Source organism: Rhipicephalus sanguineus, chromosome 1, assembly GCF_013339695.2.
Source record: "Rhipicephalus sanguineus isolate Rsan-2018 chromosome 1, BIME_Rsan_1.4, whole genome shotgun sequence".
Lineage (NCBI taxonomy): Eukaryota > Metazoa > Arthropoda > Arachnida > Ixodida > Ixodidae > Rhipicephalus > Rhipicephalus sanguineus.
The window spans coordinates 212,292,409-212,316,287 of NC_051176.1; the positions used below are offsets into that span (position 1 = coordinate 212,292,409).

General features: G+C 43.1%; 2 protein-coding genes across 5 annotated transcripts in view; one reads left to right on the forward strand and one right to left on the reverse strand.

Moving 5' to 3' along the window:
• Positions 1-23,879, forward strand: part of LOC119406972 (small nuclear ribonucleoprotein-associated protein B) — a 373,302-nt gene that overhangs the window by 150,435 nt on the left and 198,988 nt on the right. The window lies entirely within an intron of this gene.
• LOC119406870 (nuclear receptor coactivator 5) overlaps positions 1-23,879 on the reverse strand; it is a 156,220-nt gene that overhangs the window by 5,248 nt on the left and 127,093 nt on the right. For 2 of the 4 annotated variants that reach the window (XM_037673661.2, XM_049419222.1), the window contains exons 13-15: positions 21,700-21,787; positions 7,284-7,314; positions 5,841-5,977 (exon numbers count right to left, since the gene is read on the reverse strand). In XM_037673661.2, coding sequence (XP_037529589.1) covers positions 5,841-5,977; positions 7,284-7,314; positions 21,700-21,787 — 256 coding nt within the window. Of the gene's footprint in view, positions 1-5,838; positions 5,978-7,283; positions 7,315-21,699; positions 21,788-23,879 lie in introns of those variants that run through there. The other 2 variants (XR_007417529.1, XM_049419226.1) reach the window with 2 other exon arrangements.

Genomic DNA, 23,879 nt, shown 5'->3' on the forward strand with positions numbered 1-23,879 from the left:
TAGTTACTTTTAAGTTAGAGGAACTTGTAACTGTAACACTGTTACTTTTTTACGCAGTAACTGTAACGGGAAATAGCGTTACAGTTACTTTCCCATATCCTCTCCACCTTTCACCTTTCCACAGCACCGCTCTCCTCGCAGTTTGGGAGGGGAGGTCACTAAGTTCAGGTCCGTTTTTTTTTTCGACATATATATCCTTTTGGTCACTTGAGCTGCTAGCTCTGCTCTTGGTGTACCGGTGAATCATTAGGACACCAAGTTTAGTCTCCTTGGTCCGAAGCTCCGAGCTAATCGTGTTTGATAGGCGGCTAGAAAGCAGCAGAGCGCAAAACGGTTGAGAGTCAGAAATACCGTGAACTAGCGAATCATTTTTAAAACATCTTTGGAACTGATTCTAAGAGGTTAACTCCGACTCGCAGTTTTTTCTTGCCACTCAACTTCGTTTGCGAGCCAGCGTCATCGCACTGTTTAGGTCAAAGCTATGTCCACTTGTCCAGCAGTGTCCACGAGGGTGGCGATGCGGGCTTGTTGGTTGGTCATACTTGAATGAGTTGAGCGCACACGAGGACACGGACAGAAGGAAGAGACGTACACACACTGGCGCTACTGGTGAATTCCCTGGTTGTTATCAAATTGTTGTTTTTTTATGAAAGAGTGTTCACGTAGCGCCAGTGTGTGTACGTCTCTTCCTTCTGTCCGTGTCCTCGTGTGCGCTCAACTCATTCCAGCAGTGTCCAACAAGCCCCGTTTTAGAACGCGTTGCATCAGTTGCTTTAGCAATATCCCGTTTGTCGATTCTTTCCTGCCCGTTTCACCGATGTTAAGTCGCGTCGCTATCCCCGCATCGCGCTTGTAATTTTCACGAACACTTGTTCTAAGGAGAGCTTGCGCTCAGCGGACGCAGAGCCCCCCGACCAGGGTCTGATACACCTTGAACGTAGGCAATAGACACAATGGGCGTTGTCTTGGCTCGTGACGCACTCCCCGCTCTTTTTCGCATGCGCTTCTGGGTGTCACTATAAACGTCTTAGGATAATGCTGTCGTTCCAGTGCATCAACTACGCTTTCCACTTCTAGTGTCCAAGGACGTTTATTATTTGTAAATGAAGTCCATTTTCACCAGCGGTGCATGAACAAATAAACTGATGCAACAAAATGAGGCTTACACAAAGAAGGCTGGTGTTGGGCCATCTTTTTGGTTTCCTTCGTCTGTGGTTTTACAACGCGCAATTTTGACTACCCACGCATGCCGTCGTATTTTTTCATTAAATAAATCCTATCATTTGGTTTGTGATCTATTACATATTCTATACAGTAGCGGAAAAGTAACGACGTTACTTTTTCAGAGTAACTGTAACTGTAACAGGTTACTTTTGGAAACTCTGTAACTGTAACTGTAACAGAGTTACATTTTTGGCTTAGGTAACTGTAACTGTAACACTGTTACTTTTCACTGGTAACGTGCCCATGACTGATTGAGATGCAGTCGTCCGAATACTACACTTTAGAGAAATTATGCTGCTATGTGTAGTCGCTGCCACACTTGCAGGAGAACTGAAACTTTTCTTCATTTCATGAAACGTCTACAAACAAGCGCATTTTTGTTCTTTTTTTCTTCTAAAACGGAGCTGTTGCCGGCACGCTCGCGCACAGAGGAGGACGCTGTTTTTTTAATTCCGGTTCCCAGAATCAAGTCCTTTCTTGACCAAAATGCATGCTTTGAGCACGTTTGAAATTTTGCACTGTCTGTTGAGGCCATAGAAAACACACCAAAATAACCCAGGGTAGCTCAACCGCGGTGCCCCCCAAATGCTTGTTTCAGGGCGGATGATCCCAGGTCGTCTTCGGTAGGGAAATAGCCTACCTGGTAGATGACGTCTCATGCATTACTTTATGGCAGAATCATGCGCTATCGTGGCTGGCACATGAACCTTTTGTGTGTCGTCCCCCCCCCCCTTTTAAAGCTCACATTGCAAGCAGCTATTTTTTTCTATCTCAGTTTCGACCAACAATTTGCTGACAGAGCTTTTCAAATGCGGGCTTTACGAAGGGTCGGTTTCTGCGAGCCATCCCGGCTTGGGAAAATGGAATGTGCTTGTCACGCTTGGTGGCAGTGCACTCAGGAACTGCACCTTGTGTCGCGATTTCAGCGCTCTGGCCACAATTCAGTTGTGCTAATCTTTTCCTGCCTTCACTGTACATTCATATAATTACCATTCACTCACATACAAAGACAAAGTTACATCAAAAATTTGCTGGAAACAGGAAGTTAAGATTTAACTACAACTGTTCATTCACAACTAGGTCCTTTGATGATTAATTTGGGCACAGTGAATCTTACTCCCACATTTCAGTGCAGTGCACATAAAATTGTGCAATGCAGCCTCACCAATTACCATATTTTGCCAATGTTGGGTCTAAATTTGTTAGGGTTTTACATCCTAAAACCACCATATGATTGATTATGAGGGGTACCGTATTGGAGGGCTCCGGAAATTTTGACCATCTGGTGTTCTTTAACGTGCACCTAAATCTGTGCACATCGGCCTCTAGCATTTCACCTCCATCAAAATGAGGCCACAGCCGAGCACGATAACCAGTAGACTACCGTGGTGGCTGTAGGGTCTCTAAATTTACCATATATATTGTCATTCTCTATAATAATTTATTGCTGGATCTTTTTGTAAACGAATACTACAGTACTAAACTAAGGCCACAATGCTATCTTTTACTATTTCAGCATTGCTGCCGGGGCTAATGCGTAAGAACATAAACAAATAAAATTTTAGCAGACAAAAGGCGTTGCGAGCATTTGTACCACACCTCTATTAGGATGTCATACTATACCTTTCATAATTGTAAACAGCGCCTAGAAAATGCTTTAATTTTATCATTTTTGGTAGTAAATCACATACAAAAATGATAAAATGGTGTTTAAATTAGACCTATGCGCCACCGCCACCGCCACAATAATTGCGGCGCACCGCCGTTAGTCATTTCTTTTAATCAAACGGGGAATATGGACATAAAATGCATCACTTCGCCGAGGGAGCTCTTCTTGATGTGTCCATGTAATGGACTGTCCATTTCAGCCGCCACTGATTGGCAGGAGCTCGGCAAGCAGTGCGCCCCGTTACCGGTTCTTGTTGTGCAGAGTCATCTTGACGTCACGAAGCTTTCACAACTCTCGACACAAATGAGAGGGACGGAATGCGCTTCAATTTAACGAATGCAGCCCCCAGAGATCTGCTTTTGGACGCACATCTCGGAGGCTGTGCATGAACTGTGATCGCGTTAGCCACCGATTTAGGTTTAATGCGGCCGCCCGTCTAACACTCCTATGAAGCCTCGTACGCATTTCTTGCATCGTTCTCAAACATCTGGAACAGATTCATATGCAAGTTCAGACTTGACGAGTTCTTGTTTCTGGAAATTTTGTCCACTTTTTTCTTACGCTGGGAATATGCTGGCGGGTTCGGTGTGTCGAGGTGGTCAAGAGCGAGGTAACATCGCGGCTTACCGCTTTTCCATGTAACAGAATGCGCTCTGCCGCAATGGACTGTGGACATCTAAATCTCCTTTGGATGGAGACATCGAGAATACTAGCTCCCCGGAAGTTGACGTATCTCTCTCCTCCTGAAGTCTCGCGAGTACTGCCTGATCTCAACGCTGCCGCGTCCTCCAGCTTTAAAGAATGACGACCCAACTTGCACGATAGCATATTCTTGGAGTCCTGGACCTAGTACACTGTGCATAGGTAGATAAGTAATATATATTGAGGCGTTAGTACACTTTTTTTCCTTTCAATCTTACTCGAGTAAATCAATAAATAAATATAGAAGTAAAGACAATGAAAAACATAGAATATAGTTGAGCTAGTTGATAGATATTCATGTTAAAAAGACAGGACCTGCAAATACAGACACAAGAGAAAAGTCAAGAGAGTGAACAGCTATCTCTCACGTAGACTATCATGCACAGTTGATTGATGGGTATCGCCTCTTGTGTGGGAAAAACGAGCGCGTTATTCTGTCTTGGCATGTCTCGCCTTTTTGGTGCACTTCGTGATGCCAGAACAGCGACTCCCGTGGCATCATTAGGGTACATATTCTCAACTGGTCCATATACAAGAAATAACAGTTGTCAATCACCTCCCACACTGCTTTGCCATGCAGTCGCCCACCCATTCTTGCTTCTCTCGCATGACTATCGTGCGCGATTAACTGATTTCGCTCCATTTTGTGCGTTTCCGACTGCGCATGCAGAGAAAACAGAGTGTAGCCGACAAGCGTGAAATCCTGATAGGTTCAACGCTTAGTGCTGACATTGAATGCATGCTTTAAGAAGAAAAAAGCGGCGTGGCGATATCCCCTGTAAGAAGGGTAGTGAAGGCGAGAATGAAACCAATGGAAAAGGTGCCCAATTATTTGATTATTCCAACGGACGAACTCTTTACAGCAGAGACGATGCAGCTTTCCAGGAAAAAGGCGAGCCCGCTTGCACTGTTTTTGTATATTTTTACTGCGATAGCAATTATATGGAGACTCTGGAGAGGTTTTCATCGTCGCTGTCTATTCCGTATAAAGTATAAATCGATAACATCGCTCCGCACATGGTATGTTCTACCTGCGAGCAAAAGCTCACGAGTGCTGGCGAGGAACACTGCTAAAGCAGAGATGAAACAAGCTGTCCATCGCCGTCACACGGAGGGCGCATGCTGTGAAATCAACCCGCGTGCGAGGCATGCCATCGATTGCTCCTCAAGCAGAAAGGAAACGCCCCGCCCGTCTTTCGCTGGGCGAAGGAGCATGAAGGGACGCCGGGGGAGGCGACTGCGTGGCTTGAGCAGCAACTGCTAACTTTTACTGTAAGGGCGTGGTCACGAGCACTATCTCAACAGACATCAGGGAATGGTTTGTATAGCCTTCTACGAGCCGTGACCTCACCGCTTCGTGCTGTGACCACTGATACGACATACTGCACGAAAACCGCTTCTCTCCCAGGAGTGGCTGTATTGCCATACACCAGCGTTTTGTAGACGTTACGCGAAATCGGATCAAAAAGAGTTAGCTCCTAGCCTTCGTTCATATAACATTACGACATGTTGCTATCGCATTCATTGCATCGCCCTTTCGGTGAAACAGATTTTCTTCCAACTTCAAGGGACAAATGTCTCTCCCCACCATCCCTCGAATATGTCCTCACCCCCCACGCCACGCAGCTGCCGATCTGATGAACCCCGTGCCATTCACACGTCGCCGCCAGCGATTTGGGGACCAGCGCACAGGTCTAGTTTAAATTTTTTCTAGTAATAGGACCCTGTCTGCCAATACAATAATGCAAGCATTGCGACAATGGAAAAGGCGGTTCATTTTTTGCTAACTTTTTTTCTCTAACATGGCGTGTCGCCGAATGGAAAATTTTAAATTGCCCTCATTCTCGGACAATTTTGAGGATGGGCTTTATTTCAGACAGAAATTATATATTCCTTAAATAAAAAAAAGAACAGAAAAAAGAAGAACCCGAGATCATCAAGTAGACAGCTGCCCCAGTTAGCGTGGAATGACCTAATTATGTAGTGCACAATCATACGTCCCATCAAAGCACACCACCAGATAAAAGGAGATAGAGAAATTACTGATCAGCTGCAGGCCAAACATCCCCAACAAATATGTAGTAGTCCTTCAGCAAACGAGTTGTGCATAGTATGTAGTACTCTACATACTGAAACAGAGGAACATAAGCTTAATGTTGTGGTCTATGCGAACCTGTGCAGCAAGACTGCAGTAGATAATAGTACACTTAGGCATCCGACTACAGCAGAAAAGGACAGAGCATACCTTTTTGTCATCTTCTGTAGCTTTCGTGGGAATGTCAACACAATCTTTTAGGTAAGTCACTGCTTCTTCTTTGCGATTTAGTTCCAGAAGAGTTTTGGCAATCATTAAGAGGTTCCTTCTGTAAAAATGTGGTTTAACTAGAAAAAGAAAAGTAAATGTACCATAACAAAATCATGCATCTTTCTATTAAATCTGAAGGCAGACCAAAAGCAGTTAGTTGTGGCACAACAAATTGTGGTTGCAAATGAAGACGCACCGTTAGCATCTGGCAGTTTCTGGCCATGAACATCTTCGTCTTAGTTCTACTCTATACTTATCTAGCCCCTTAAACTTTTTTTTATTCCACAAGTTCAAGGAGGCTATCAAAAGAACCCACTTTGAAGCATTGATACGATCAAAAGTACTGTAATAATAAAGCTGTGGAACATATTCCATAAGAATCGTTCTATCAATGCACGCAGCTGTGGCACAGAAGGATGGCAAAGTAAGCTACGCTGAAGGGGGATTAATTTGAAGTAAACCTCACATAGTTGTTCCTTTATCACAGAAATAAATTGTCAGCGAAATCTCTCCCATTACTTTTCAGACAGACCTCATATGATAGAGATCTGGTAGTGCAAGCCAAGCAGAGAGTGATGTACTTCTGGCACCTACCACAAAAAGACAAAAGTTTGTGTGTGGTTTACGTGCGTTATTATCTAGAATATTATTGCGCTGTCAGCAGTTGAGGTAACACTAATTTTCTACTCAAGATTTCTTTATTTGTTCACATGTTACCAGCATAAGCTTTGTAAACAACAGCCCCTGTACTTTTCAGTACACTTTGCTTTTCACACATTACCTTTTAAATTATCTCCAAACATGCATTCTTGAAATTTATACCTTTGGAAAGTAGGTTTATTTAGCTATCTATATGATTACAATAAAATTTAATTTAAAGAAAAAAAAAGATTACATATTTTCCAAAAGAGAACAATTATTTACATGGTAAGGAAACAGTTACCTTAAGTATGCAACTAGCATATTTTAGACCACTCCATAAAGTAATGTAAGTCAGGTTGGCAGCATTTTACTCCAATAATACACATAGTGGCTTTTTACACGCGTTTTCTGTATAGTTTACAGCTAATGTAAAGGCATTAAGGAAGCATTTTCACTGCATGCAAATACCAGACCTCAACTGGAAAGGATTTTCCAGTTGAGGCTTCCAGCTGAGGTTTGTTTTCTGGCTGTGAGTGCATATCACAGTCTGAATCATTTCAGAAACACTGAACCAGCGTAGAAAGAACTCTTTCGTCATTTAGTTAATTTGCTGTGATCCTTTCAAGTATTTCTCCTGGTTTTATATGGCTGGGACTTTCATTGAGAAGAAAAAGATAACAGGTGAAACTGTCATGTCAGTGTACTTAAAAAAAAAAAAAAAAAGCAGAATGTAAGGCTTACTTTTTTCAGCCTTTTGGAAGTGCTGAAGTGCCTGAAAATGTAAAATGCAGAGGCTGATTAGACAGACAACAGCCACACAGTATGTTAAAACTTTCAATGACAGGAAAACCACACCAAAACTGAAAAGAAAAAAAAAAACAAGCATGAGTGTCAGATTTATTCATAATTAATAAGCCACACACACGTGCAAAAAAAAAAAAAACATCTAAGGTTTCATGTGCAATAGCTATGACATTATTACACAGGGCACACTACGGAATTGAATTATATATGATCACTTGGTATTTGTTTCTCTGACGTGCCCCTAAATCTAAGTACATAGTTGTTTATACTCACAGTCACATTGAGCCAATAACTACCAAAAGAAAACTAACCTACATCAAAATAGTATTGAAATGCTGGTTATTGTAGCCTGGAGGTTTCGCTATTGCCACAAGACCATATAAATGTTTAAGAACACCAAATTTCACAGCTTCAACCTCTTGCAGCTTTAACATAGCTTGTGGATATAACAAAGGCTCCAGTACTACATTAAAGATCATGAACGACCAAGGATGCTCTGTAACGAGCAAGTTAAAAACACAAGGAAGGTAGTCAATTTTGAAGGCAGAGACACCACCTCATTCCTTAAGACTATGTACAATAGTTAAAAAAGTAAGAACACCAGTTCATGTCCGGCGACCCCCTTCAATTTCACTAAAAAAAAATATTTTGCTGTCCGAGTCCCAGGACAATAACACCAATCTTGGTTTCACAAAAAAATTTTGCCTTTATAAAAAAAAATTCGAAGTCTCCACTGAGCTAGAACAACTTTTTGCAGATTGTGCGAAAATGGGATTCTGACGAGATCCTACAACAAAACTGCTAAAGTTGCGAGTTTCAAAAATTTTCTTGACATACTATGAATACCGCGAGTTTACAATGTGTTGTTACCTTGCTGTCATGGGGACCGTATTTAAAAAAAAGATGGCTGATTCCTCCTTCATAGCAATCGGTATAACACGAAAGTGAAATGTGTCGTCACAGAAGTAGCTTACTGTTTATAGTGCTTTGGTATATGAGAGCTTGTAGAATGTCTAATGTTGTTTGGCAGATATACGTATCATTGCTTGATGTGGACGCATCGCACTCACGTTGATGCCTAGTGGCACACCTCCGTACCGACTACAAACGCACATGATCATGATTTAACCCTTACGGTAGCTGAAATTCTTAACACATACGTGGACACCGCATATGGTGAATCCCGCACAAAGATGGCATCAACAAGCACATAATAAACACTAATGCTCGATATGCACTCCTTCCAAGCGCCGTGAAATGCGAAGAGAAACGCTACGCGCGTTGTGTCTTCCCTCTAGCCCGGCAGTTAATTCTCACAGGGCGAGCGGAAAACGCGGTGACAGCCAGGTGAGCGTTGGAGAGCTATTTGTCGATATGGGTGGATGCTATGAGCGAGGCTTGCGCTAAAGCCGCCACCTCCCGGTGTGTTAAAGCGTTGACGAAATTAAACTTGTATTGGAAATGCACCGAATGGATGGTCGTTGCAATGGTGCGTTTCTTTGTTCTTTTTTTTTCAAGCCTGGTGGCACAGATGTCACCGCCCCGTTATAAAGGGGACGCTCTAGCGTCCATCTATTCAAGAGCACTGAGAGAGGCAAGTGTGAGAGATAAAAGGTGCGTTCATGTAGCCTCCGTAATGTGTTTGGCGGTAGTTCGGTGGGCTAAACGACCACCAGCCGTCGTCGCAGACCGAGAGGTGATGGGTTCGATTCCCGTCAACGGAATTTTTTCTTATAGTTTTTTTTCTTTGCCATCTGATGGCGTTCATTTTGCTGACGTACTTCCGTGACGGAAATACGTCTTCGTGGACCCCAGCATAAAACACTTTCGTGTTAAAAAAAAAACTGCGAATATGGCACATTGTTCAATCCTGCCCTAATTTCAGATTTCTTCGCTCTGCTTGTATGACAGTCAGAATTTAAAAAATTTTTCCGAGCGTTGGCACACATCTTATCGTTGCCACACAAGAAGTTTCATAATTCAGAAGCGGAAGTTAAATATCAGGGCTCCTTATTCCACTTTCTAATTGCTAATGGGAATAACTATTACCTAAAGCAATCAGCACTGCAATGGTAAGCCTTTTAGAGTTTGAGGATTTTTATGTCGAGTTTACCCAAGTACACAGTGCTGTCTATATCAAGCATGTTCTTTATCAGTTGGTAGATCTTTTTTGTTGCATGTGTTTGGCAAATTTTTCAGAGCAAGCAGCAATACAGCATTTTCAGTTCAGACTGTAGATCCGTAATTTTGTATTTGTTGAAGGTAAACCCGACGTATTTCCTCTCAATTCTCTCTCGCTTGTTGGTTAGTCTTAGTATACAGGAACCATGCAATATTAGCGTGTTCAAAGATAGGTTGAATGAATAAGTTATAAGCTAATAATTTTACTTTTGGTATAGCTGTTCAAAGGTGCCTTCCGAGAAAAAACATCCACTGCAGTGCAATACATCAGACGTAATTCGCATGTAAGTGCTATGCAATGTCGTCCGATATTATCAATCCTAGGTATTTATGTTTGCCAACCACCATAAATGGGATGTTACTTACAGTGTATCAGAATTGCAATATACATCACTGTTTTCAAGTAAATGCATTACAATTGATTTACAGTCAAACCTGGAGAGTATATCAAATCTGAAGGGGATCACAAAAAAGTTCTACATATAGGTAATTTAATATATGTAAAATATTTTATATATCGAGAATCTTCAAAGGGATTTTAAAACTGTTCAATATACACAATAATTCATTATACGCGGGTTCGACTCTGTTAGTGCTGAAGCTTATCTGCCACATGTAACACCAATCAGCTAACAATTGTATAGCATTATTGAAGATGTCACGCTCCTCCATAGAGCTAATTTCATGATATAAAGTACAATCACTGGCAAAAAGCACAATACCAACACTAACGCTTCTAGGCAGGTCATTAATAAAGATTAGGAATAAAAGTGGAGCAAGCACAATCCCTTGGGGTAGAGCGGATGTAACTCTGCCTATGATAGAGCTTTCATACTTATCCTCTACAAATTGCTTTCAGTCCGATTAGATTTTAATCAAGTCTGTACTGAGGCCATTGCCGAATATTCATTGAAGCTTTTCAAATAGTTTTGCGTGATACACCTGGTCAAATAGTTTTAAAAAGTGAGAAACATAAGGTCTAGTATATGATTCTGGTGGCCTATACACAGGTTTATGTCGTGTATTCGACAAGCTGTGCAACAAGAGACAAACCTTGGCAAAATCTGTGCTGGTTTGGGATGCAGTTCTGATCCAGAAAAAGTTTTAAGTTTTTAACCAGCCAACCAACCAGGCCAATTCAAGATGCTAATACAATTAAATGTTCGAGAACAATATGTTTGGGCAATGTATGTGTGTGCGTACCACGCTTGTTAAAGAAACAGCTGATAATTACATCCTTCCATTTTGCTTTAGATTTGTGAAGCGCGATTACCTTAGCTAATTTGCAATTTGCAGGAATCATTCCAAGTAAGAGAGAATTGTTAAAATGATTCATTAGAGATTGTCTGGTCTAGTACCTTTCTTTTCAAGCAAATTTAGCAGGAGGTGGTAGCATAATGAGAGTGGTCCAAAACAGCTTAAGATTGGATTGTATGAGTTCATGGTTTATCCACGTGTTGTAAAATTACAAATGCAACAAAAATATGCCATTCAATATCTCTCACAATGTGTAAATGCCAGTGTTAGCGTTGATAGCAAGCTGCTTGAACGAAGAAAATTCGTAAATTAGGCTATCATATTTACTAGTGTCATCTGCTTACTAGTGCCATCTGAGAAGGGTGATAAGGGATTTTTAGGAATTTAGCATGGTAAGACCTGGAACACTATATAGACTTATGGAATGGTCCGAGAAGCCTCCTAATACTTTAATTTTCGTTTCTTCTCAAGTGGAAAATGTTCACTAAGAAAAACAAGATAAAATGATCCCAGATCAAGATGGTCCACTGTGGCAGAAAGGTGAACCCATGACATGGTGTTCAGCACAAAAACACCATATCCACTCAGCCATTGAATTTAGGTACTTTATATAAGAAATAAGAAGACATGACTAGTTCTGTGCAGTCAAGAACGAGCAGAGTTACAGGGATTTTTGTACACTTTAAAAGGGTCCTTGAACACTTTCGTAAGCACCTATTTTTTATTTGTGCACTGCATAGACTAATGGCTGGGGATAATTTTAGCATAGGTCAAAACACCAATATCAGTAGATTTATTATTTTAATCATGCCATAAAGTCACTACATCGATGCCGAATACATCAACAAACACGTAGTGGTACTCAGCAGAATTACTGCAAGCGAAAATTACAGCCAAGAGCGCTCAACTGACAGCAAGGTCACTGCAGCTACTGCAGTGACAAAACATGATAAAGACACTGGCTGCTATTTTGCCTTTGGCTTCTTGCTTGCGCGGGTGGGATGTTCACACGAAAAGCTTCTTTTGCTTCCCTGATCTTCCCGCTTGTGTATGCTCACAAGCTGCTTTGTTTCGCACGTGCTGTATGTTCTTGACTGTTCTTGAAGTGGTTCAAGTATCCTTCCAGTTCGAAAGTGCGGGTTCAAGGAGCCTGTTTGCTTTACTTCTTGGACTATCGCAAACAAATAAGTGTCATAAAAAAAAAAGAAGCCGAGCAACTTTGAAAGCTTTTCTTTTTGCCTGTGTATCCTCCCGAGCAATGTCATTTTTCATGTGTTGTGGAATCATGGGGGCCTGAATAGTGCTACAGCACAGACCACATATAACAAAAGTCACCAGAGTCGCGAGTATCTGCACTATACGCGGTACCGCACTATAACCAAAGCAGCACTTTTCAAAAGGTGCACATGTGCAAAATATGAACACGCAGTCGTACGATTCTGACAGTCGAGGCATTTATAACTCAGGTGCAAATTTGCATGCGCTTAAATTTTCAAAATGTTGAAAGGTTACATCCACAAACCAGCTGTGCTGACATAAGATACACTGGGGAGAAAAAAAAGCGCCGTAGCGGAAAGTCGCTAACTAACTTATCGGACCTCCTCGTTTATGCAGCCTTCTCTGAGCTACCACATTGCTCAGAAACTATACGTTGAACAGCAATTGAAATTCCAAATGCTTTTGATTTTCCGGGCGCATGCGCGATGTCGAAAACAGTGATGACCACGAACCACCACTCCCGTGTTTGCACATGCATGCCCTTGTTTTCGTTGAAGATGTAAGTCAACCCCTCCAAATGCATTAACTGCAAAACATTTCATGGACTCTGCTCCAAAGCGCAACTTTGATCATCCGCGGCCACTACTGACAAAGCAGCTACCTCTCGTTAGACCTAGCGTGCGGGTTGCAAATTGGCATGCCGTCATGGGAAGCTTGCCAAAGATATTACGGAGATCGGACGTAAAAGATATCGCACTCACAAGCTAAACCAAAGGCAGCACGCGTGAATGGAATTTTCGGTTCGCGGTAGGGAGAACAGTCGTGGCAGCTACTCAGCGGAAGTCAAAAGTCTGCTTGCTGAAGGCAAAGATGAAAGCTTGATCATGTTTTAAAGAATTGTCATCTGCAGGGGAATCGAAGTCGCATGCACGATAGCTGCACTCTACGACGGCACAACTATTTTCCCGACAAAAAACGAAAGACCCAAACAGCGATAACGCACACTTCATGCGGACACTGTAGCCCATTCAGAGCAGTGCGCACGCACAACAAGCAGCGCGGCCAGAGCAAAGGTGCAAAGGCTTCATTCATCACATAGGCAATCGCTCCCCTCCTCACAGCGCGTCTGGCGCACTGCTCCACCAGCCCCCTCACTCTTCGTTCGCTCTAAATCACCCCTCCTTCGTAACGCCATCGATGCTTACTGCCCGGACGGCACACCTCTCCCCAAAGCATTCTCGCTCCCTCCCTTCTCTGAGAATTTTTCTGCAACCGCATTGTAACAGGTACTAATTCATCACGATAGACTGAACAATAAGCAGTGTGCGTATACATGGAGATCTATGGGAGGGTAAACAGGAGTAAAAAAAACCGTATTACTGGCCGCGAGATCGAGCGGAGTCGCCGCCTGGTGGCTTCTGGCTGAACCGCGTCTAGTGTGGATTGCTCCATGCGTCGTCTGCTAGCCACGTTGTGTTTGCATGTGCGTGTACGTCATGCAGGTCCTCATACGGCGGTTTATTCCGTTGCGTTAGTGCAACTTTAACCGCTCGTACGTATGCCTAACACGATGTAAAGAAGCATTTGGCCTTGATCGGCTGTATATGTACTAAAATAAGATCAGTGAGTGCACTTGTCGAGAGTGCTGTGTGTGGTCGTCGTACCCTCCGTTCACGAGAATCATATCAGTGTAGGTGCCGCTCTGTGGTCTAAGCGCATTGCAAAGTGCACTTGGCGTTGTCCTAAAGCATTAAATATCATGTGAATATAGCCTTTTATCGGCTCGGTGGTAAAAAAAAGGCTCTCATGCACTTGCGCGTTGTGGTTAGGTCTATTACTTCGGGACTGTCATTTATAGATCATGCGACGACCTTTAGTTGTGTACGGTCCTGGTCCCACTACAGAGAAATATTTCTGTCAAGTCACGTCTGACACTTCGGTACCTAAATTGTCCTCTAAAAAGAACAGAAAAAGGAATGACACGGAAATTGCAAAACTAAGTTTCCTTGCGCAATTATAACTTGTGGTGAAATGTATACGTGAAATGTATACTAAAATTAATCCAAACAGCGTACTTTACATTTATGTCGTTGTAATTTCACGCGAAGCCACATCTTTTTTTGTCTTTACATTACCTTGAGCGTTTGTGTTGCGTTGTTATAGCTAGTAGATTGATGGAAGGCAGCGGACATTATTCGCATAAAAAATGTATTTTGGTCCTGTGAAATAACCAGGCCTTTCTTCCATTACTGTCGTGCAAGTAATCAATCGACGAAAGTTCCGTGCTGTACAGTTACCTTTGTGTACTGTTACTGGAATATAAAAACAAGCGTGTGCGTGTTAAACGTCCCCGTAGCGCTAAAGCGCTGTCAGCCACGTACATTTCCTCAGTAAACCTATCAACTGTCTTACATTTCATGGAGAACTGAATAAGAAATGCGGATGAATATTTGAGCACGCAGTGCACATAGTGCTATTTGAAGTCATCGTGCAGGAATACGGGCTTCCTTTTTGTTGGGGTATCCAGATGAACAAGAAGTACATACTTAATTCAGTCGCGCTACAACAGTGCGTAGTAGGCAGTCATGGGCACGTTACCAGTAAAAAGTAACAGTGTTACTGTTACAGTTACAGAGTTTCCGAAAGTAACTTGTTACAGTTACTGTGAAAAAGTAACGTCGTTACTTTTCGTTACTGTAACAAATAACCTATAAATCACAAAACAAATTATAGAATTTATTTATTAAAAATGTACGAAGGCATGCGGGTAGTCAGAATTGCACGTCGTAAAACTCCAGCGAATGATACTTAAAAGGGGGCCCAACAGAAGCAATCGTTGTGTACGCCCCGTTTTATCGCCTCAATAAACGTCCTAGGATATCCTGGACGCCCAAGAAAACGTTTTGGTAGAACTGGAACTTGAAAACGTGGTTGATGCACTGGAACGACGGCAGTATCCTAGGACGTTTATTAATGATACTCAGAAATGCATGCGAAGAAGAACGGGAAGTGCATCACGAGTGAAGACGACGTCCATTGTGTCTATTCCATATGTTTAAGGTGTATCAAGCCCCATTCGGAGAGCTTTGCATCCGCTGGGCGTACAAACCGTTTTCAAGCCCCGTTATACCTTGGAACATGTGTTCGCGAAACCCAAAGCCCACAAACCTACGGACAATCAGAGCGGGGTCATCTGCAAGTACACTGCAGTGATTGCGACGCGACTTACATCGCTGAAACAGGCAGGAAAAACGGGATGCTGCTAAAGCGATCCATGCATCGCACTCTAAGACGGGGCTTGTTGAACACTGCTGGACAACAGCGCATAGCTTTAACCTAAACAATGGAACGACGCTGGCTCGTGGACGAAGGTCGGGGAGGGGGGGTCTCCTGGAACCTGAGGATGCCGCCTGCATAGGAGGTGTAACGTTCATGTCATTTTGTTAATAATAGTTGTGTTAAGTTGGAGTAAACCTTTTACAGTCAGTTCCAGAGAGGCTTTAAAAAACTCCTTCGCTAAATCACGGTATTGATGGCTCTCAGCCGTTTCGCGTGCTGCTGCTTTCTAGCCGCCTGTCAAACACGATTAGCTCGGAGCCACGGATGAAGGAGACTGTGATTAGAAAAAAAACAGCAAAAAACCACAGGACACACAGCAAGGGAACGCACACAGCGCTGTGTGCGTTCCCTTGCTGTGTGTCCTGTGGTTTTGCGCTGTTTTTTCTAATCATGTACAACCAACAAGCCCAGCTCTCCGCACTTTTGGAGACTGTGAACTAGACGTCCTATATATATATATATATATATATATATATATATATATATATATGCTGAATAAAAAGGACGTGAACTAAGCAAGCTGTTTAGCTGCAACATGATTGATTTACGATATGTAGTTTACAAATAAACTTGAAGTTGCCTTAAAGACCTCCTCTCCTAAACTGCGAGAGGAGCCCTATTGTGGAAAGTTGAATGGCGGAGAGGATATGGTAGAGAAGGTAGTTCGGAAAAACTGAAAGCATTTACCGTCGGCTTTTAACGAGTGCTGCTGTTGGATAATTTTTTATAAAAGCAGAAGTAACTGTAACGGTATTTCCCATTACAGTTACTGTGTAAAAAAGAAACAGTGTTACAGTTACAAGTTCCTCTAACTTAAAAGTAACTAGTTACAAGTTACTGAAAAAAGTAACTAGTTACCGGTAACGCGTTACGAGTAACTAGTTACTGCCCAAGAGTGGTAGTAGGTAGAACACAAGCTAAACATGTACAAATAAAACAACAAGAAAACGTCATTCATTGCGAAAATGCCGACTGTTGCCGAAGTTGAGCAACCCGTTTGTTGGCAGAATGCGCTTCTCTCACAAATAATATTGACGTTCGGCGCGCTTCGTGCATTAATTTGGGAATGAAGAGCGCACACATTACCAGAAAGCTACAGTCAACGCATTTTGTTTGCCGGAAATCGGGTCAAATAGCTCACAGCGAAGCGCTGTTGTGCGCGTTTGTATATGCGCCGACAACCGCCTATCCACACTAGCGCGGCGACGGTGCTGCCACCTGTAGCCCAATCTCGCGGCGAATAGCCGGTCCTGCGCTGTAAGTGGTTACACTATAAATGGTCTGAGCTGGAGAGGGCCCTTTTAAGCACTTTCTGCCTTCTCTTGTCCTGACGAGCGTGCTGAAAGCTACAACGGCAGGGACAGTGGCGTAAATCATGGGGGGGGGGGGTCCTGACCCCCCTTGTGGTCGGGCTGGGGGGGGGGACACACCCCTTGCAAGTGTCCCCCCTTGAGATTTATACCCCTGTCACACAGGGCAACGTAAGTGCACTTTGAGCGAGTGCACTTCGCCGGTAGTGTCATTTACACGCTGTCACACAGGAACGCTTAGTGACACTCGCTGCAAAGTACACTTGCCGGCAAGTGCGTTCGCCAAACTCACTTCGCTGCGACGGAGTGTCTATCCTCAGCAGCAGTGGCTTGCAAATAAATACGCTAATGCAAAACGCGACGATCATGGTACTTTTAAACCATCGTTCTCATTATTAGGAATACTGCCATGTATTCAAACAAATGATACTACAACAAAAAAACTCGCTACTCTCGCCCTCGGACAGTTTGCGGTCACGTCCGCTAGGGGTATCCGGGAGCACATGCCGTGCAATGGCCGCGTCCGTCACGTTGTTTACTTCCTTGCACATGTGCAGGTCAGTCATTCTTTAATCATTTGCGATGGCGTGTGCCACGGGTGCGACTTCCGCGAAGACAACGTGGTCCGACGCAGAGACGCGGGCGCTTATACGCCTTTGGGAGGAGCAAATGATTGCTGCCAAAACACGCTCCAAACGCCCGTCACCACTACGCGCCCCTTCTGCACCGGAGTCCGCCATTTTTGTTTTCGATTCATCTTGGATATGATACTATCTTGTCTCGGCTCGCGATGACCAATGACGTTATGCGGTTGCAATATTTACTTCATTTACGCGCAAAGTTCATTGTAAATTATGTTCATGCCTATAATAAGCAATTAAACTGCGAGCATTGCCAAAAATAACAAATATATGTTGCACTACTGAACCACCAATTGCCACTGCCATCATTTCCAAAGCACACTTCTCTTTCTCGTGTAGCAGCGCGCCGCCAAAGTGACACTCTGTGAGCGTAAGTGCACTCGCTCAAAATGACACTAAATTTGCCAGTGTGACTGAGGTATTAGCTTTCGAACATCACATTTTAATTACTTGACAGCTAAATACATCACCCTAGGCTATACGGCACAGTTCAGTACACCACTACACTATTCCTAAAATGTATACATGACGATGAATGGAGCTCAAGTTAAACAAAAGCTCTACCTTAATGTGCTAGCATTTGCACTTGATTGTTTAACCCGAATGACATACATACTACAAGTATGCCAGAGCCCATTTATGAGTTAAACTTCGAAACTTCACTGCACCAATATACGTTTCTACCAGTGGCTGCTCATTGCTGTTAGATTAAGCTCCCTGGCCCGGCGCCGAGGTAAATGCTCGCTTTCTTTATTTTATTTGAAGGCATGACTAATTTTTGCATAATTAAAAATAAAACCGACATTTCTAAAAAACAAAATGGCCGCCATGGCAGGATGTGTGCCCCCTCTTGTGATTTTTCTGGATTGACGCCACTGGGCAGGGATGACATGTAGGAAAGAAGCCACATAAGTGCGCCTCATGAAACGCGATCGCTCTCTCCCGCCACAATTCCTGTGCACGCATGTGTTGCTACTGCGGAATTTTAGCACACCACAGAATGTGGTGCCGGAACATGGTGACACCCCGTGGCAAGAAGTGCGTTTGATGCAAGCATCGCTCCTGATTTATGTCACCTATAAGCCAACAGCAGCAGTCTCCTGTCTGACAACATACAGCTGGTGTCCCATCCACTTTTGGCACATTTCTCAGGTAACATTTTTTTGTGCTGAAAAAGACATGTTATGAAACGGAAAGTTCGGATCCAATCTGTTGAGGAATTCTAGTATAAAGTTCTGCTGAAACCAAGAAATAGTTTAGACACCCCCTCCGACTGTCCTTATCTAAACAGACCTTTTCATATCGAGATAATTAGTAATAATTTCTGGTGTTTTACGTGCCAAAACCCCCATGTGATTATGAGGCACGCCATAGTGGAGGGCCCTGGAAACTTAGAACATCTGGAGTTCTTTAATTTGCACCTAAATTTAACCCCTTAAAGGCTTATGACAAGCTGAGCTCGTCATGAGAAATTGTCACTTTTTCTGGCTACAGGCCTGGGTATTACATGACGGTGCGAAATATGAATAAAGCATTTTTATAAGCTGTAAAACATTTTCGCAAGTTATTTTCTGTTTTGAACATGTTACTGAAGCATTTCATGTCGTAAAAATTTGGCAATTTTGGAACACTTTTTTGTAATTCAATCGGCACTTAAGGGGTTAAGTACATGGGCCTCTAGCCTTTTGTCTCCATCTAAATGTGACCACCGCAGCTGCGATTAGACCCATCTCTTTCAGGTCAGCAGACAAGCACCATGGCCACTATACCACTGCAGTGGCTCTTTAATACAGTGGTGGTTCAGCCAGTTAGCATTTGGAGCAATTTTAAGAACAGAAAAAAACTGTTTTGGAGCAGATTTAGAGCAGAAGGTAATGTGCTGGGGAGCAGGTTTGGAGCCCAAAAATTTGGGATTCGTAGCAGGTTTGGAGTAGACAAAATAGTGTTTGGGAACACTTGTAGTAGCACAACAGTAAGTCTTCAACTTCTCAGTGCACATTCTTATTAATGTGGTGCTCAAATGCAAACAAGAAGATAGGACCAACAGTCAAAGAGCAGCCATCAATGAGGCTGTTTACACGAAATAGTTTCACATGCAGGCTTCACCGCAATGCACAGGATGTGCCTTGTGGCGATGGTTTAGTGACCAGGAGCACATGTTGCATACAGATTCTGCAACATCATTCCCTCCTGGTTTTCGAGAGAGGCAGGAGGTGACCCTGCACCCCCCCCCCCACTGGCAGGGGGTTCTCAAACTGGGTTCCAGGAAGGGAGTATTAGGGTCTGTATGTGCACAGAACTAATTCAACTACATAAAGTTTATTTCCCATTAATTTATATAGTTTATTATTTCAGAAAAATAATTTTGCATTGCTGTTTGAATTCAACAAAGCCACTGCAAGCGGCATCAGCACTTGTGTGTTCTGTGAGCAGCAAGCAACTTATATGACAGCGGTGCTCCAGATTTGCCACTGCGTGATTAGCGGACAGACGGTGGCCGTGCTGAGCACACCGGCAAGCACAGTTTGTAACAAGTGCATGGGTGGAAATAGGTTGGAAAGTTTTGCAGGCTGAGAACGACTTGTCTAGACATTTTTGGTGATTGAGTGCGATACTGGCTGTTCAAGCAGCATTTTATAACAGACACATGAGCGCAGTCACGCATTATTTGTGGCTGACGCGGCGTCGATGTTTGCATGGCTCAATTTGTAGGCGCGATGGTGTGCCACCCCATTACATTGGTTTCACAACGAAGACACACGACGAACGCTTCGATGAGCACGAGCAGGAGAGTCACCACTTCATGCCCGACACGTACTTGCGCAGCGCAATTGACATGGAACACTTTTGTTTTCCAAAATGTTTAACTATTGCACGTCCGAGTCGTCATGTGCCTGAAGACGCCTCATCGTTTTAACAGGTAAAACCCCAGAAATTATTAGTATTATGCATGAAGACGCCGTTTACAGCTTGCGGTACTTGAAATGCTATAGCTGCATGGCCGGTGCACTACATTACAAAAAGCATGGTGAGTGGGCAAACGATCACTTGTGCACGTATTATCGCCAGTTCCTCGTCAAGAGTGATGAGCTTCCAGACTATACAGACAACATGCCAAACTGTCAACAACGCAGATCACACGCTAATATTTTGGTTTGGCCGATTATAATGAGGAAAAGCGCATTGGTGGAGAAAGGAGAAGCGGGTTCTGTGACAGTATGAAAAAGCTATGTGTATTTGGTGCCAAAGTAAGAATATTTTTGGCAGAAATGTTCCACTGCCATTTAAACAGCCGAAATGTGAACTTTGGTGCAGTTGGCGCAAGATACACTTGAATGGGCGCGCTAAGGTGCAGAGAGGTAGAATTGCAGCAAAATGGCGCAAATGGCCCTGTTATACCACCACTATTTATATCAAGGTTTACAAATTATCAGCTAATCAAAAACAGCCTTCATGGCATAAAAGAACAGTGCAACGAAAGGTGCAATGGCAACGGCACAAAGACACAAATAAAAGAAGGTGCAGGCCGTTTCACACTTAGGGTAAAACTTGGAGTGCATAGCATCGCGATGCTGTGAGCACTGCAGTCGCACGCCGACAGCAGTTTACGCAGGCACAGATGCTCGAAATGAGTGGTGTTGAACCGCGCTGTCTGGCACAGTGGAGTGTGGTGGCAGCATTGTCGGTAAGCGTGCTACTTTGAGCGACAGTGTTCGGAGACCACGTAAGTTCTACGCACATTTCGGTGCCTTTTTCTTGGTGCTGCGTATTACGGTAACACACACAGTGAAGAAATGTACGTGCACACTCTCAGTACCCCGGCCTTCAGAAAGAACAAATGAAGCATGTTGTCTAAAGAAGTTTGCAGAACCCCACTTTTGCCAGTGAAGGCTCAGAGGTTGGCGTCTTACAACGTTTGATAGAGATCATCGGCTCAATTCCCGCAGTAATGATGAAATCCATGCAATGCCCCTGTGAGTAGCATGCTTCCAGAAAAGGCGGCCAGTGCACACAGCCATAGCAGAAGACTCGGTTCAACACTGCTCATTTCGAACGTTCGTGCATACGCGAGCTGTTGCCGCCGCCAGACTCCAGTGCTCGCCCCATCGCGATGCCATGCGCTCCAAGTTTTCCCCTAAGTGTGAAACAGCTTGTACATGACAGTCCACTGAGCTGCTGCTTTTCTTCACATTCATCTTTGGTGCTGTTTCATTAAGTTACCACACCAACTCGCAAAGCTTTCCCTAAGTTTCCACTCAAGACGCCAACAATTATGTGACAATTTAATGTGCCAAAGCATATATATATATGTTGGAACTCATAATTTTTATAAGAAATAAAAACGTAAGAACCAGCTCCGCACCACAAAGGAAAAGAATCCATGCCAACAAAAATTTAAAAACCAACCTCCTCATAAGTGGAGCTTGGGATTTCTGAAAATATAAGCTGCCCTGCCTTCCTGATGATCCATGGTGTGCCTGCCACCTCATAGCACCTGCAGAAATTAAAAAAACCACCTGAAAACTCTTCTGGTCGAGCAGTTTCATAAAAGGCAGAAATTTCGCATAGCCAACACGTAATTTCATTGCATAAAGTCAGATTACATAAGGCTACATGTATGTCACTGCATAAGATACAGTAGACAGTGCCACATTGTATAAAATCCTGTGAAAGCTAGCCATGAATAGGCCGATGCCTACACTATTCACACCAAGAGAACTTTCCCCCAAAAAGTACAAATACTTTACAGACAATTTGGCAAACAATAAAAAACATAAAACTGCAGTCATAAAAATCATACCATCAGAAGGGTTTAGGTAGACCGTATTGCTGATCTGCTGGCAAGGTATGCAAGGGTCAGTTGTGTGAAAAACATCAATTTATAATAAAAGTTTACAATTGTGCACGACTGTCCTGTTCATAAGTTGGCAAAATTGTTGCTAATAGTTTTAAAAAATGTGTAGCGACATAAATTTCCCAGCAGGTGGCAGACGATAACGGCTGAACAAACCTTGTCATACTCCTATTGTAGAAGGCCACCTGACTTTAGACATGCAGGAAAGAACAGCAGTCCGGGATGTGACATGAGAAGTCTAATAAAAGCTATTTAATATTGTAAAATGGAATCCAGATATGGTAACTCAGTAAGTGAATGATAGGAATAGAAAAGTCAGATGTACACTTGCGATGCCACATGGTGTTCCCGTTTGAGTGCAATTCATGTGTTACATCCTCTTATTTTGGCAGCACTTGTTACAGGGTTGAGCACATCTAGAGTGAACATCTCATTAGTATTCAAGACCTCGTGAAAGCTGATGTTTAGGACATAATTTGAAAAATTATTATCGTGTTTATTGACACCATTATTATACATCATATAACAGACATTTCGCTCACGAAGTAGAACAAACATAGCAGTTTTACCAGCTTGAATTTACCAGTGTCGGAGGTCATGTGACAACATGTGTGAAAGGTGAGGGGAAAGGGCAGGTGAAAGCAGATCTCTTCTATCCTGCTGCCCAACTACAGTGGCTATGCTCACTTTCCTCGCAACTGAGTGCACAGGTAGACCGCACCCTATCTCTTGCAGATAAATTGCAGAAATTGCAAAAGCTTGGCATTGATACGCACTTTCATACCTTGCACATATCCCAAATTTTTGCTTGGACCACTACAACTAAAAGTTAGCACATGGTTGGCATAATTGACAAATTATGACACCAGTAACAACCAGAAAGTTATATCATAAAAATAAATTCACGAATGTGAAACACTCCCAGTGGTGGTCCAGCCAGTATAGGATTTGGAGCCATTTTTGGAGCAGGAAAACAGCTGCTTTCGAGCAAATCTGGAGCAGAAGCAACTGTGTTTTGGCCACAGAATGAGAAATAGTAAATCTTGTGCCACAGACTGAGATAGTAGAAATTCTAGAAAATTTTACTTATGCAGTATGCAGTAGTATTGCCTGACAGAGGTGTACCCAGCCTGTTAAAAAAACGAGACGAGTGTTACTACTGCGCGCGCCTTTGGTGACCGCAGTCTTCTTCCTCCTCTTGTTTCCTACAAGTTTCAACACAGCCCTCAACCACTCCCTCCCATCCCTTTCTATACGAAACATTAGCATCTAGAATTACCACTAAATTGATTGTAGAGCCCCGTACAACTTAGAGCGCAGCGGCCACATTAAAAGCGGACGCACACAAGCCTGAACCAATAAGTGCAAGCTCTACACTGGCATCACGAGTTGGACGGACTCTGACCCTTACACCGGAGAACATGGCCAAGAATATGAGTACGACTATTAACACGATAGCATTAAAGAGATACAGTGATGCTACCGAGGACTTCTGATTTGGAGAAATTTTTGGAGCAGCAAAATTTCCGTATTGGAACACTTTGGAGCAGCAAAATTTTCATCTTGGAGCACTTTGGAGCAGATAATTTTGCATCTGGGAGCACTATGGAGCAGCGAATTTTACATCCTGGAGTGCACTACAGAAGCATGTTGCAATAACATTCAAGCACCGGAATATTACTATGGGGCTCTTATGAAGGCTAGAAATATTTCGATTCATTGCAAATCTCAT